This window comes from Eschscholzia californica, unplaced genomic scaffold (assembly GCF_041429995.1).
Source record: "Eschscholzia californica isolate CP2 unplaced genomic scaffold, dmEscCali1.0.p SCAF_3, whole genome shotgun sequence".
Taxonomy (NCBI): Eukaryota; Viridiplantae; Streptophyta; class Magnoliopsida; order Ranunculales; family Papaveraceae; genus Eschscholzia; species Eschscholzia californica.
In genome coordinates this window covers 48,386,283-48,399,004 of record NW_028238420.1, presented here as the reverse complement: position 1 = coordinate 48,399,004, position 12,722 = coordinate 48,386,283, and the positions used below count along the sequence as shown (strand labels likewise).

General features: G+C 36.8%; 2 protein-coding genes across 2 annotated transcripts; one reads left to right on the top strand and one right to left on the bottom strand.

The window, feature by feature from the left end:
- Positions 1–1,551: 1,551 nt before the first annotated feature.
- LOC147551140 (guanine nucleotide-binding protein subunit gamma 1-like) lies at positions 1,552–4,544 on the top strand. Its single transcript, XM_086666569.1, has 5 exons — positions 1,552–2,079; positions 3,945–3,997; positions 4,094–4,138; positions 4,236–4,342; positions 4,375–4,544. Exons 1-4 carry the CDS (start codon positions 1,945–1,947, stop codon positions 4,318–4,320), a joined length of 318 nt encoding a protein of 105 aa, XP_086522695.1. The 5' UTR covers positions 1,552–1,944; the 3' UTR covers positions 4,321–4,342; positions 4,375–4,544.
- A 185-nt stretch (positions 4,545–4,729) lies between these two features.
- On the bottom strand, positions 4,730–10,840 carry LOC147551139 (uncharacterized). Its single transcript, XM_086668532.1, has 4 exons — positions 10,416–10,840; positions 8,304–10,194; positions 5,758–6,391; positions 4,730–5,689 (listed from the first exon to the last, which is right to left on the bottom strand). Exons 2-4 carry the CDS (start codon positions 10,155–10,157, stop codon positions 4,875–4,877), a joined length of 3,303 nt encoding a protein of 1,100 aa, XP_086524658.1. The 5' UTR covers positions 10,158–10,194; positions 10,416–10,840; the 3' UTR covers positions 4,730–4,874.
- Positions 10,841–12,722: the final 1,882 nt, after the last annotated feature.

The following is a 12,722-nucleotide window of genomic DNA, read 5'->3' as shown; positions in this document are numbered from 1 at the left end:
ATGAATCGTTGCTAATTTATGCGTATCCTCAATGCGATTGGGGAATACAATCCCAAATTCACCGAAATAATTGATGCAACGAGTCGAAAGATATTGTCACCTCATAAAAAATTTACATCTGTAATGAGGATGCTTGCATATGGATGTGCTACCGATGCACAAGACGAATATTATCTGATTGGTAAGTCTACTATTACTGAATCTTTAAGAAAATTTGTAATAGGAGGCAACCATGTCTTCACCCTCGATACTTGAGGGATCCGAATGAATCCGATATATCTAGACTCCTAACACTTGGTGAATCACAAAGATTTCCTAGAATGTTAGGGAGTATTGATTATATGTATTGGGAATGGAGTAAATGCCCTGCAACATGGCACAAAACCTACACTGGTCATGTTAAAGCCCCAACTATCATCCTAGAAGCAGGTGCATAGTCAGATCTCCATATATGACATGCATTTTTTGGGATATCTGGATCATGCAGTGACATTAATGTTTTTGTGCGTTCACCGATTTATGATAAATTGGGTGAAAGTCCCCCGGTTAATTATGTAGTTAATGTCACACAATATGATATGGGTTATTATCTTGCTGATGGGATATACCCTTAATGGGGTACCTTAGTCAAAACTATTTCTAATCCATATGACCCTAAAGAAGCATGTTATGTCAAAAGACAAGAGTCAGTTCGAAAAAATGTCGAACGAGCTTTTGGTGTACTTCGAGCTCGTTGGAGAATCTTTCAGAGACTGTCACGTTGGTGGGATGTAAAGACAATGAGTGATACCATGAAGGCGTGTATCATAATGCATAACATGAATATTGAAGACGAAGGACCAAATGCTACAACCAATGTCGAGGAATGTGAAATGGATCCGATACATCGTGGAGAAACTTTACCAGACGAATTGTTTGAACGTAACGGTCGAGTTAGAATCTAAGAAATCCACGCCTGGTTGAAGACAGATCTTGTTGAACACTTGTGGAACATGAGAACTAACTATGACAATGAATAGATTTTAATCGTTAGATTATTAGAAATATATTTTGGATCGTTGGATTATCGATGTAAAAGTTGGATTATTAATGTATTTTAATCATTTAGGGAGTAGTAATCATCTTTAAAAAAAGAAGTAACTCATTTTTTTTTATAATATTTTTTTAAAAAAATTATACTGTTGGATGTGATCCAACAATCAAACCTGGACGTTGGATCATCCAACTACTAAATTTTAATCCTCGAGTTGAGATATCTCCAACGGTCACGTTAAGGAGTTCAACCGGTCCTTACTTAAGAGCCGGCTGAACCAGTTGGTTGAGACTTGAGAGGTTGGAGGTGCCGAGTGGAATCGAAAATTCAAATTTTCGAGCTGAGCTTGGCGCTGCTCTAAGTAGTAGCACGAGAATGGAGCGGGCGGTATTGGTACCGCAGCCGCGTGAGGACTTGTGTGAACTGTCAATGAAGAAGTCTCTTCACAAACAGTAGAGAAGTTAGAGAGAGAGAAAGGAAGGAATTAATTATATATGTATGAATGGAGAAAAAGACAGCTTTGTTCAAGACATAACAGAACACCAACTCCTTTTTAGTATATAATTCCAAAAGAAAATCAACACCCTTTTCATTCCCCCAGTGACCAATCCAATCCCCCCTTTTTCCATTGATCACTTTCTCTCTCTCTCTCTCTCTAAAAAAAACCCCCTTATTTTTCTTCTCTACTTTTCTTCTCTCTGGTTGCTGAAGATCTTCCTCTTCTTCTTCTTATTCGAATTGATTCGATGAAAAGACTGAGTTTTTATTTGTGAGCTGTTTAATGGCGTTATCTTACTGTTCTTGTTCTATATAGTTGTGATCGGTTTCTATCTCTGGAGTATTTTTTTAGGTTTTATTTACTTACTAGTGTTTGAAAGGTTTAATCGAATTGAAGAACTTTCGGATTGAAAATGGCTATGGAGACACAAACTACTTCATCGATTGACTTTCAGCTTCCTACATCGATAATCACTCCTGAAACTCGAGGAAAACATCGTCTTATTGCTGATTTGAAACGCCTTGAACAGGAAACTAGATTCTTAGAGGTTAGTTCTATTTCAACCCTTTCCATCTTTCTGAATTAGGGTTTTTTTTTCTTAATCTATTCTTATGTAGAAGTTGATTTCTAATTGAGGAAAAGAAAAAAAATGAATATAACCCATTTTTGAACGGATTATTAGTTTGTCTTTGCTTTGTTGGATATTGAAATTGCCAAAAAGTGGAGTTTTTTTCCCCTTTCTCTAGTTGGGTTGCTTTGATGAATTAGGGTTACCAAATAGTTCAGTGGGTTATGTTTGAATTGCAAGTTTGTAGCAATTTAGGACCATTTTCATTAAGTAATCTCGAAATTCTTCGATAGCTCAAGGGAAGATGCTATCGGGTTATTTCTTAGCATCAAAATGAAAAATTCTCTTTCTTAAAGTATAGTTTTTTGTAGGAGTTATTTAAGTTGAGTGTATCTTAATATCCGTCGTTGAGGATTCAAAGCTTTGTGTTGAGGTTGGATTATATAGGTTGTGTTTGTTAAGTCTCTTCGCCGTATGACTATTACGTACTGCCCGTGTTTATCGCGGGCTAAAATGTATTGCCCGGTGTTTATTGCGGGAATGCGGGATAAAATGAACGACATTATAAAAACTTTTAATAGTCGAAGTAAAATGAACATAATTCTACTTACTAAAATTTACATGGAAAGGTTGTTAATGGGCAAAGAGAGAGAAGATCGAATCCGATAGAGCTATTTAAGACATTATTAAGAAGATGAAGGAAGGTGTTTACGGATAATTCAAGCATATTTTTGGAAATTGCTATAACTCATGCTCCTTACTTATAACATAAGGAAGATGTATCTTACGGATACAAAGAATGATGAGGGGATATAATGATGTGGGATAAGTGGATAACACTGTCTCAAAGCAGTGGGAATGTCTTTATGAGAATATGCGTAAAGGGCGGGATTATAGTTTATGTGACTAACCTTTTGGGCCTCTGGTGTCATTTGCATATCCTGAGTTTTGTCTTTGATGGTAATTAGTAGTTTGGCAACAATCGAGTTAAGATTGTGATATTGCTTTTCTTAACACATTAAGGAGTCTCTCTCCTCCTTGCTTCCAACATAGTTGTGCAGTCTGTTTAGCTTCTAATTATTTTGCTCAACTTGAAACTATCCCGTTTGCTTTGTTAATTACCCTTTTATCTACTTTCTCGAGACTAGAAGGCTAACCAGTGTCAGTTATCCAACGAAAGAAACACACGTAATGACCATATAGAACCCTAGTTAGAAATACTTGGAAGTTGGAACACTAGTACGTTGTTTTGCACTCCATTTGCACATTTCTCCTCTACATGCCTCTGGGCCACAATCACTATATCGAGAGGGTCGTTCTTGATATTACATTAGCCGATTACTTACCTTTTGCTACTCACACACCTTCTCTCTTTACTTTATCCTTGATTATGCATGATTGGTTAGAGGCTGGACTCCTAGCCAACTTTTCTTGGTTACAAAGATGGCATGTCCAATCGTCTTCTCTCCCGAGTTATTTTCATTTCACTTTTCAAATATTCTCCATATTTGATAGCTCGCTAAAAGTCACTGTTCATTTTAGGAAGCTTACTGGTATATTTCTTTTTTTGGTCCCTCTTTGGAGGATGGGTTTACCTCGAGGAAGAATATTATTGTTGGAAGTTTTCTTACATCCAATTTTAGTTGCCAGTCTCGTTAGTGGTTTACTTATCTCTTTAAAGTGTCGAATACGGAATGCCAAATTGTAACCCTCATTTATTATTCTTTCACTCTCTAAATGACGACCGACAAATTATTTCCAATTCGTCTTTTCTCTTTCTATGTTCTTGTAATTATTTCTCTTCAGCATGTTTCAAATCTTTCTATATATATTCTTTTATGCAGGAAGAGCTTGAGGCGCTTGAAAGAACAGATAAAGTCTCTGCCGTCTGCCCAGAGTAAGTCTCAGAGTAACGATATTGGTTTAGTATCTTAGTGATCCCGATTGCTTTTGTATTAACTTACCATACTGAACTTATTTTTATGTTAACCAGATTGCTGCTTAGTGTTAAAACCAAACCAGATGCACTACTCCCAGAGTAATGAATCTTATCTTTACTCTTTTTTTATTTTCCTTTTTCGGCACCGACCATATTCATAACCTGTGTTCTTCAACTAACCAATACTTTTTTACAGGACGAGTGGCCCGATCAACCCGTCCTGGGATCGTTGGTTTGAAGGGCCTCAAGATTCAAAAGGTTGCAAATGCTGGTTTTTCTGATACCTATTGTTTCATAATTTGCCTTCTCGTTGTTTTACATTTTTCATAATTTGCCTTCTCATTGTTTAGAGAGTGTTCTTATTGAAGACTGAAATTATGTTTTACATTTTTTTTAGGTTTAAGTAAATGTTGTATGAAGATGTCCATTGTTCATAAAGATGAATTCTTGTATAATCAATTGAAAATAAAAATACAAATCAATGAAAGTAGCAACAAAATTCTTATATTTTGTACAATTAGTCAAGTTTGGGGTACTGAATTGAGTTCACTCATTTCAGATTCAAAACAAGCAGCTTCTGAATTGTATCAAATGATGCTTTTTTTTTTCAACACCGCCAACCACCACCCCAAACCACAATACTATACAACATACCACAACACCACCACCACAGACCACAACCACCCACCGCCAGACCAACACACAGTCCTTTAAGAACCTTATTGTGACTGCATTACTCTCAATATGTTGTGAAGAATCAGAGCAGAGTTAAAGGGTTTAGAGGTGAATGAGTTAGATTCTGAAGTTGAAAGAGATGGGTTGCCTACTCAAAACATCAAGTTGATTTTGTACTTGGATTTAACCTTCGCAGTGCATCCATGACATCAGGAGCTAAATGATTCGTCGATAAAAGATCCACGATCAAACCTGCAATATCTGCTGAAGGTGAATAGCCCTTCCCAATCATTTCGTGTAAAAGCTGCACTGCTTTATCAGTCTGTTTCTTTCCAAAATATCTAAAAATTATAGTATTGAATGTGTATTCATTCGGTGGATAACCTTTCTTCGTCATTTCTAAAAACATTTCATTAGCCTCTTTCATAAACCCGGCTTTACATAACCCATTTATCATTATGGTGTACGTTATTGTGTCAGGCTCCAACCCATTCGTAGAAATTTTACTGAAAAGCTCCTCAGCATCTTGAATTTTACCTGTCCGGCACATTCCGTCAATCATGATGCTATAGATTTTGATATCTGGTTTGATGAAACTCATTTCCATCTCTTGAAGTAGTTCTTCTACCTCACAAAGACAGTCATTTTTACACAATCCATCCAAAAGTATTCTGCATGTAATAATACTTGGACACTGACCACGAAATTTCATTTCTTTGAAAAGTTCCTTAGCTTCCACAACTCTCCCCACCATTAATAGACCCCCAATAAGAGTATTATAAGTAACGACATTACGGTTCAATCCGTTCCGACACATTTCTGCATCTATCCTCATGGCCTCATCAATCATCTTTTTCTTGCAGTACCCATTAATCAATGTGGTGTATGTAACCACGTCGGGCTCATTCCCCTTATGTACCATCGAATCAAAAACTTTAACTGCCTCAATCATCCGACCCATTAAACAGTATCCTTACCTATTTGGATCATTGCTTTTAAAAGTTGATGTGCTTCTTCCACCATTCCTTCCTTGCAAAAAGCATCAATAAGAGTGCTGAAGGTTACCACGTCTGGGGAGATCCCACGATCGATCATGTTGTGGAAGATGCCGACTGCTTCTTTCCACCGGTTTGAAATGCATAAACCTTGAATCAAAGAATTGTAAGTTACAACATCCGGCCAAATACCTTTAGAAATCATTTCAGAGAATAAATCAAGACCAACATCTACCAATCTGTCTTTACACAGACTATCAATTATTGTGTTATAAATTACCACATTAGGTTTACAAGTTCCCTTCTTCTCCATATCTCTTAACAACTGAACAGCCGATTTTGTGTTCCCCACTTTGCAAAGCCCATTTATTAGCGTCCCATAAGAAACAACATCAAGTATATCCTTTCTCTTAGACATTTCCTCAAACACGGCTACTGCCTGAGCAATTTTATCAGCTAGACAGAGTCCTTTAATAAGTGTGTTCAACGTTATGGTATCAGGTTGAAGACCACATTTCAAGAAGTTTGCTAGTACTGAAAAACTAAGATCTACCATGTTCATGTTACAATATGAATTAATCAAAATGGTGTAAGTAGAAATATCAGGTTGAGTTTGAACTGAATTCAGTACCATTTGTTTGTATAAATGAATGACAGTAGTAGAATGATGTTTCAAGAGTATCTAGTTGCTCTGTTGTATGGCATGTTTGAGTCCATGTATTTGCCTTTTCAACAAAATTAAGTTGATGCGTCTTGCTCAATTTTATCCGTCAGATTTCTTTGACTTGGGCTTATAAAGAGGGATGCCCCTAAACTTCTCCTTTGGCCTTCTTCCTTGGGCTTTTGGGCCTTGGATTTTGGGCTCCATTAAGTAACCAAGGGGTGGCTGCATAATTATTTCTACTTCTTCTAATTTTCAGAAAAGACAAAGATGTCCTTCGGCTTCTTTCCTCCGTAACTTTTCTGTCCGAACTCCAATCGGACTTTAGTCTTCGCTGTTGGGTTCACAATAGACTCTACTTGTCATCTAACTTTTGATTTTCACAAAATTACCAAAATATCCCTGGTGCTCATTCTTATCGGTCTCTTCCACATGAGAAGAAAAAGTGATAAATGCTCCGTTTTATTCTAAATCAAACGTCAAACTCTAAATAAGCTACCTACCAAAAAAACACATAAATAATTAGAATTAAAACCCGAAACGAACTAACTCATCAAAGTTAAAGTATCCAAATGTGGCATTTTAACGCCACATCATCTTGTTAAATGCTCGTTTCAAAAGTACCGAGTTGCTAAGTTGTATGGCATGTTTCGACAAAATTAAGTTGATGCGTCTTGCTCAATTTTATCCGTTAGATTTCATTAGTCTTGACATTATGCTTATCACTTTAGCACTAACTTTGCCAGCTGCAACTGCCTTTATTGAAAGAGTTTTTTTGAAACTAGTTAAAATACGTTTAAGAAACAAGACAGTGATCCGTAGTTGAATGATAGTTTAGTAGTCTTTATTGAAAAAGAAATTTTTAATAAAATTGACAATGAGTCGATTATCAGAATATTTTAAAACATGAACTCTCGTAGAGGTTAATGCGTTTGTAATTGTTGACATATTAATATAATTAAGTATTTTGTTAATTACTTTGTTTGCAAAAAAAAAAATAGTATATAAATCCGCACCCCCTAAGTGAAAATCCTGGATCCGTTCCTGGTCTGACTCAACCGAATAAAATTCATAATTCAGACAGAAGATCCTAATAATTTAGACAATAATGTTGGTTATCTCCAACAAAAATGAAACATAATTCAAATAGATGAGTACACATTTTTAAGCATTCTTAGATTTGGCACAAGAAAGGTGACTTTGACATTACTTTCCCATTAGCAAGTGCAGAAAGACATTTCTCTCCATTAATTTAAAATTGAAGTAACTCCCACAACTCTATAACATATTACCACAAAAATACCCTGGATAAAAATCTCAGTGTATGACCAATACATTCATTTACGTGCAACCAATGTGCTTCATACAAAGTTTCACGGATCACACTATTCTAAGTCACATTTCCTTATCTTTACCGCAGGTCTGCAGCATAAATAAGTGGTACGAGGAAGTTATCCATTTCTGCAGCATGTCCGGAACATCATTGGCCATGAAATTCTGTTCTCTGTAGTTTAGCAATATGGTACTGTAATTCCCTTCCTAGCACGGAAAGTGCCATGTCGGACGGGACTAAATGATAAAATCATATTAAAAGCGAGTTCTTCCTGTGAGTCAATCTATATGTTTCGATTTTTTTTTCTTCTATAGGGTTGCAGGAAATAATCAATAAATAGAAATGGAACAGAGGCATGATTAGACAGTATTAAAGATGTAGTAAAGACATGAAAAGAGACCAATATTCCATTCATAGCATCGCAACAGATTCATCCATTTTGTACAGAAAATACAACAAAAAATGCAAAGACATATTCCCGTACCTTAGAGATAATCCCAGAACGATTTTTCTAAAGGATGACTTCCTCGTTAAAAGGTGAGTTTTTTATGCTTCAGCTTCGAACGATAAAGAAGAATGAAGATCAATGGTCAGACATCAATTCTCTTTGGTACTTGGGTTGAACCTCTTCAGTGAATCCATGCATTCACGACTTAATCGACCGGTAGATAGAAGATTCACTATCACACTTGTCATATTTGCCGAAGGTGAATAGCCTTTCCCAATCATTTCGTGTAAAAGCCGCATTGCCTTATCAATCTTATTCTTCCGAAAATATGCCAAAATTATAATATTGAATGTGTGTTCATTCGGTGGATAACTTTTCTTTGTCATTTTTAAAAACAATTTATAAGCCTCTTTCAGAAACCCCGCTTTGCAAAACCCGTTGATCATTATGTTGTATGTTACAGTGTTCAGCTCCAACCCTTTCGTAGAAATTTTACTAAAAAGCTCCTCGGCATCTTGAACTTTACCTGCCCTGCACATTCCGTCAATCAGGATGCTATAGATTTGGATATCTGGTTTAATGAAATTCATTTGCATCTCTTTAAGTAGTTCTTCTGCCTCACAAAGACGCTCATTTTTACATAATCCATCCATAAGTGTTGTGTAAGTGATGATATCCGGACACTGACCACGAGACTTCATTTCTTTGAAAAGTTCCTTAGCTTCCACAACTCTACCCACCATCAATAGACCACCAATAAGAGTAGTATAAGTAACGACATTACGATTCAATCCCTTCCTACACAGTTCTTCATCTATCCCCATGGCCTCATCAATCATCTTTTTCTTGCAGTACCCATTAATCAGTGTGTTGTACGTAACCACGTCGGGTGCATGCCCCTTATGCACCATCAAATCAAAAACTTTAACCGCCTCAATCATACAACCCTTTAAACAGTATCCATCGATTAATGAATTGTAAGTGAAAGTGTCAGGCTCCTTACCTATTCCGATCATTGCTTCTAAAAGTTCATGTGCTTCCTCCGCCATTCCTTCTTTGCAAAGAGCATCAATAAGAGTGCTGAAGGTTACCACGTCTGGGGAGATCCCACGATCGATCATGTCGTGGAAGATGCCGACTGCTTCTTTCCACCGGCTTGAAATGCATAAACCTTGAATCAAAGAAGTGTAAGTTACAACATCCGGCCAAATACCTTTAGAAATCATTTCGGAGAACAAATCAAGACTTGCGTCGACCAATCTGTCTTTACACAGACTATCAATTATTGTGTTGTAAATTACCACATTAGGTTTACAAGTTCCCTTCTTTTCCATATCTCTAAACAACTCGACAGCCGATTTTGTGTTCCCTGATTTGCAAAGCCCATTTATTAGCGTCCCATAAGAAACAACATCTAGTATATCCTCTCTCTTAGACATTTCCACGAACACGGCTACTGCCTGAGCAATTTTATCAGCTCGACAAAGTCCCTTAATAAGTGTGTTCAAAGTTATGGTATCAGGTTGAAGACCACATTTCAAGAAGTTTGCGAGTACTGAAAAACTAAGATCTACCATGTTCATGTTACAATATGAATTAATCAAAATGTTATAAGTATAAATATTAGGTTGAGTTTGAACTGAAGTCAGTACCATTTGTTTGTATAAATGAATAACAGTAGAATGATATTTCATTTTTGAAATTACACCCAATAATTGATTAAAAGGATAAATAGAAGGTGAGGGTTTAATATGAAGCAAATGATCAAATAAAACAAGGGCATCATTGAATTTAATACTCCCTGATTTACACCCATCTCTTACATAATGTTCCAATTTCTGGGTTGTGTTAATAGAATGAGGAACAGAAGAATTAGGGTTAAGAGTTGAGTGTAGGTTATGTGAAAAATGAGTAATGGAGGAAGATAGAGATGAAGAAACAACCTTACTTGAAGCAGTTCTTGATAGAGCCATTATCTGAAGATGTTGAGAACAAGGTGGGTGCATTGACAAAGTCCAATGAGAAAGGGTGGTGATACCTCTTCTATTTCTCTGATTCACCAAATTTGGAATGTGGGAAGTTCTTCTACACGCGGCCCACATAAGTACTAATGACTCCCCTATGCAACCAAAATTGGTCAAAGCTTTATGTGCAAATTGGACATCTAGTAAAGGTACATGATAAAAAAAAAAAAAAATAACTCTAAGATATCATAAAACGGGAAAAGAAAAATGGTCACACACGTTATTATGTAAAAACTGAACTATTTCCTCCGTATTTGGTTTCTCATGCCTCTTCATATCTTACACAAGGCCCGAACGAAATGAATCTTCCAAATCACACATTCAATATTCAACTTTTGCTACAAAATCTTTAAGATTTGAATCTATGATTCCCAAATTATTTTCCCCTCCTTGTCCTTCAGAATGACCAGTGTCACTACCGTCGGAGCTCCCACCGAGCTGATTATGTAAAGCTTGGCGGTGTTGTTGCATTGTTGATAATGGTTGTTGAGAGTATATCAGAAGGATCGAGAAGCCATTAATGACTGTGGAGACATAGATTGAGCTTCATGTTGCCGCATGTAGTTAGCCCCCGACTGAGCTACATCATTAGGAAACTGAAGAAGAAAAAGCTAATCTTTAGACTTCGGTGGAGTTTTGCGCCGATAAATAAAAGTGTAACGGATAAACGACTAGGATCAGCTTCAAACAAAATGATTTCATATGCAGCGTGCCCAACATCCACAAACTAGTCATATCACAAATATTGTCCCTTGGGTCATCTCCTCGATGTGACCCACAGACTAGTGGAACTTGGGGGTATAAAACAAACTCTTATGAGACTACGAGGTATTCAATCGGGGTACTTGGGTATGCACCGAGGGTTGTTGGGGTTGAGAATCAGCAATTGCAACCAGATACATGAGGTGTCAAAAATAAATCAAACTGAACTTAACAAGATAAACTTAGTAAAAGAGATCAAGTAAAGAACACTCAGAACTGATTTTATTTCTAACTGAAACAAAGATAAATGATACGTAATTAACAAGTGCTGAAAACTACTACTGGACTGACTCTATTTATACTTGAGTTTCTCCTAAAAGAACTCAACTATTTTTGACTAAAGTCACATGACTCTCTCCAAAATTTAAGCAACTACTTATTGACTCCTAAATAAATGGAAGACTTCATAAAAGAAGGACTGACTAATTCAACAATCTGCACTATTTGTAACACCCCTCCTTAGTGCAGATGTCCATTAACAACACCAAGAGCACTTCGAAACTTTTCGAATTTAGCTTTGACTAATGCCTTGGTAAAGATGTCCGCTACTTGGTCTGTTGTTCCTATTTTCTTCAGCTCAATGTCTCGATTTAACACCTTTTCTCGTACAAAATGGAAGTGGACTTCAATGTGTTTCGTGCGTGCATGAAACACGGGATTTCCAGCAAGCTTGATTGCACTTTCATTATCACAAAAGATGGGAACTGGATTGTCGATAAGAAATGTCATTTCTTGAAGGAGTCTTGTAAGCCAAAGACATTCTTGAGTGGCCATAGTAGCTGCCACATACTCAGCTTCACAACTTGAAAGAGCAACTGTGTTTTGCTTTTTACTGCACCATGAAACTACAGCCGAACCTATATTAAAACAGTAGCCTGTTGTTGATCGCCTATCCTGTACATCACCAGCCCAATCTGCGTCTACAAAACCACTCAAAGATAATGATTTAAGTGGCTTGTACATTAACCCAAAAGTCTGAGTACCTTTTACATAACGAAGGATCCTTTTTGCTGCAACTAAATGACCAACACAAGGCCTTTCCATGAACTGAGATATAACCCCTACAGGGAATGCGATGTCAGGCCTTGTGATAGTTAAATAAAATAAACTACCGACAAGTTGACAATAAGGTGTTGCTTGTTCTAATATATCTCCTTCATTCTTTGTTAACTTAAGAGATGGCTCCATTGGTGTGGACATCTCTTTGGATTTGGTCATACCAAAGCGACTCAATAAGTTGATTACATATCCTCTTTGGGATACAAAATAACCATTTGATTTCTCAACTTCTAAACCAAGAAAACATGTAACTTCACCCAAACTTTTCATGTCGAAGCGGATTGCTAATTCAGACTGAAGATGAGAAATTTCAGAATTATCATCACCAACGATTATCATGTCGTCCACATATAAAAGAAGCATGGTGCATAAGGTGGATGTTTTCTTGATAAATAAACTCGGGTCTGAATTTGAAGGTTTGAAACCACAAAAAGAAAGGTATTGAGTAATCTTACCATACCAAGCGCGCGGAGCTTGCTTGAGGCCATATAAGGCCTTTTTCAGTCGACAAACATAATCAGGGAACACTTTAGAAACAAAGTCTGGTGGTTGCTCCATAAAGATATCACAATCCAACTCTCCATAAAGGAAGGCGTTCTTCACATCAAGTTGCCACAGATTCCATCCCTTATGCGCAGCCAATGAAATTATTGTCCGAACTGTTATCATTTTAGCAACCGGACTGAAAGTCTCTTCATAATCTAGTCCATATTGCTGGGAGAAGCC

What these genes read in the sequence shown, in the direction of transcription:
- LOC147551140 (XM_086666569.1), top strand. Translation starts at nt 1,945, where the DNA reads ATGGCTATGGAGACACAAACTACTTCATCGATTGACTTTCAGCTTCCT. An exon ending in AGGAAACTAGATTCTTAGAG is followed by an intron (nt 2,080 to 3,944) that starts GTTAGTTCTATT and finishes TCTTTTATGCAG; the next exon opens with GAAGAGCTTGAGGCGCTTGA. An exon ending in CCAGATGCACTACTCCCAGA is followed by an intron (nt 4,139 to 4,235) that starts GTAATGAATCTT and finishes ACTTTTTTACAG; the next exon opens with GACGAGTGGCCCGATCAACC.
- LOC147551139 (XM_086668532.1), bottom strand. Translation starts at nt 10,157, where the DNA reads ATGCACCCACCTTGTTCTCAACATCTTCAGATAATGGCTCTATCAAGA. An exon ending in ACCCAAGTACCAAAGAGAAT is followed by an intron (nt 6,392 to 8,303) that starts TGATGTCTGACC and finishes CAGAGCAACTAG; the next exon opens with ATACTCTTGAAACATCATTC. An exon ending in AACCTTCAGCACTCTTATTG is followed by an intron (nt 5,690 to 5,757) that starts ATGCTTTTTGCA and finishes ATCCAAATAGGT; the next exon opens with AAGGATACTGTTTAATGGGT.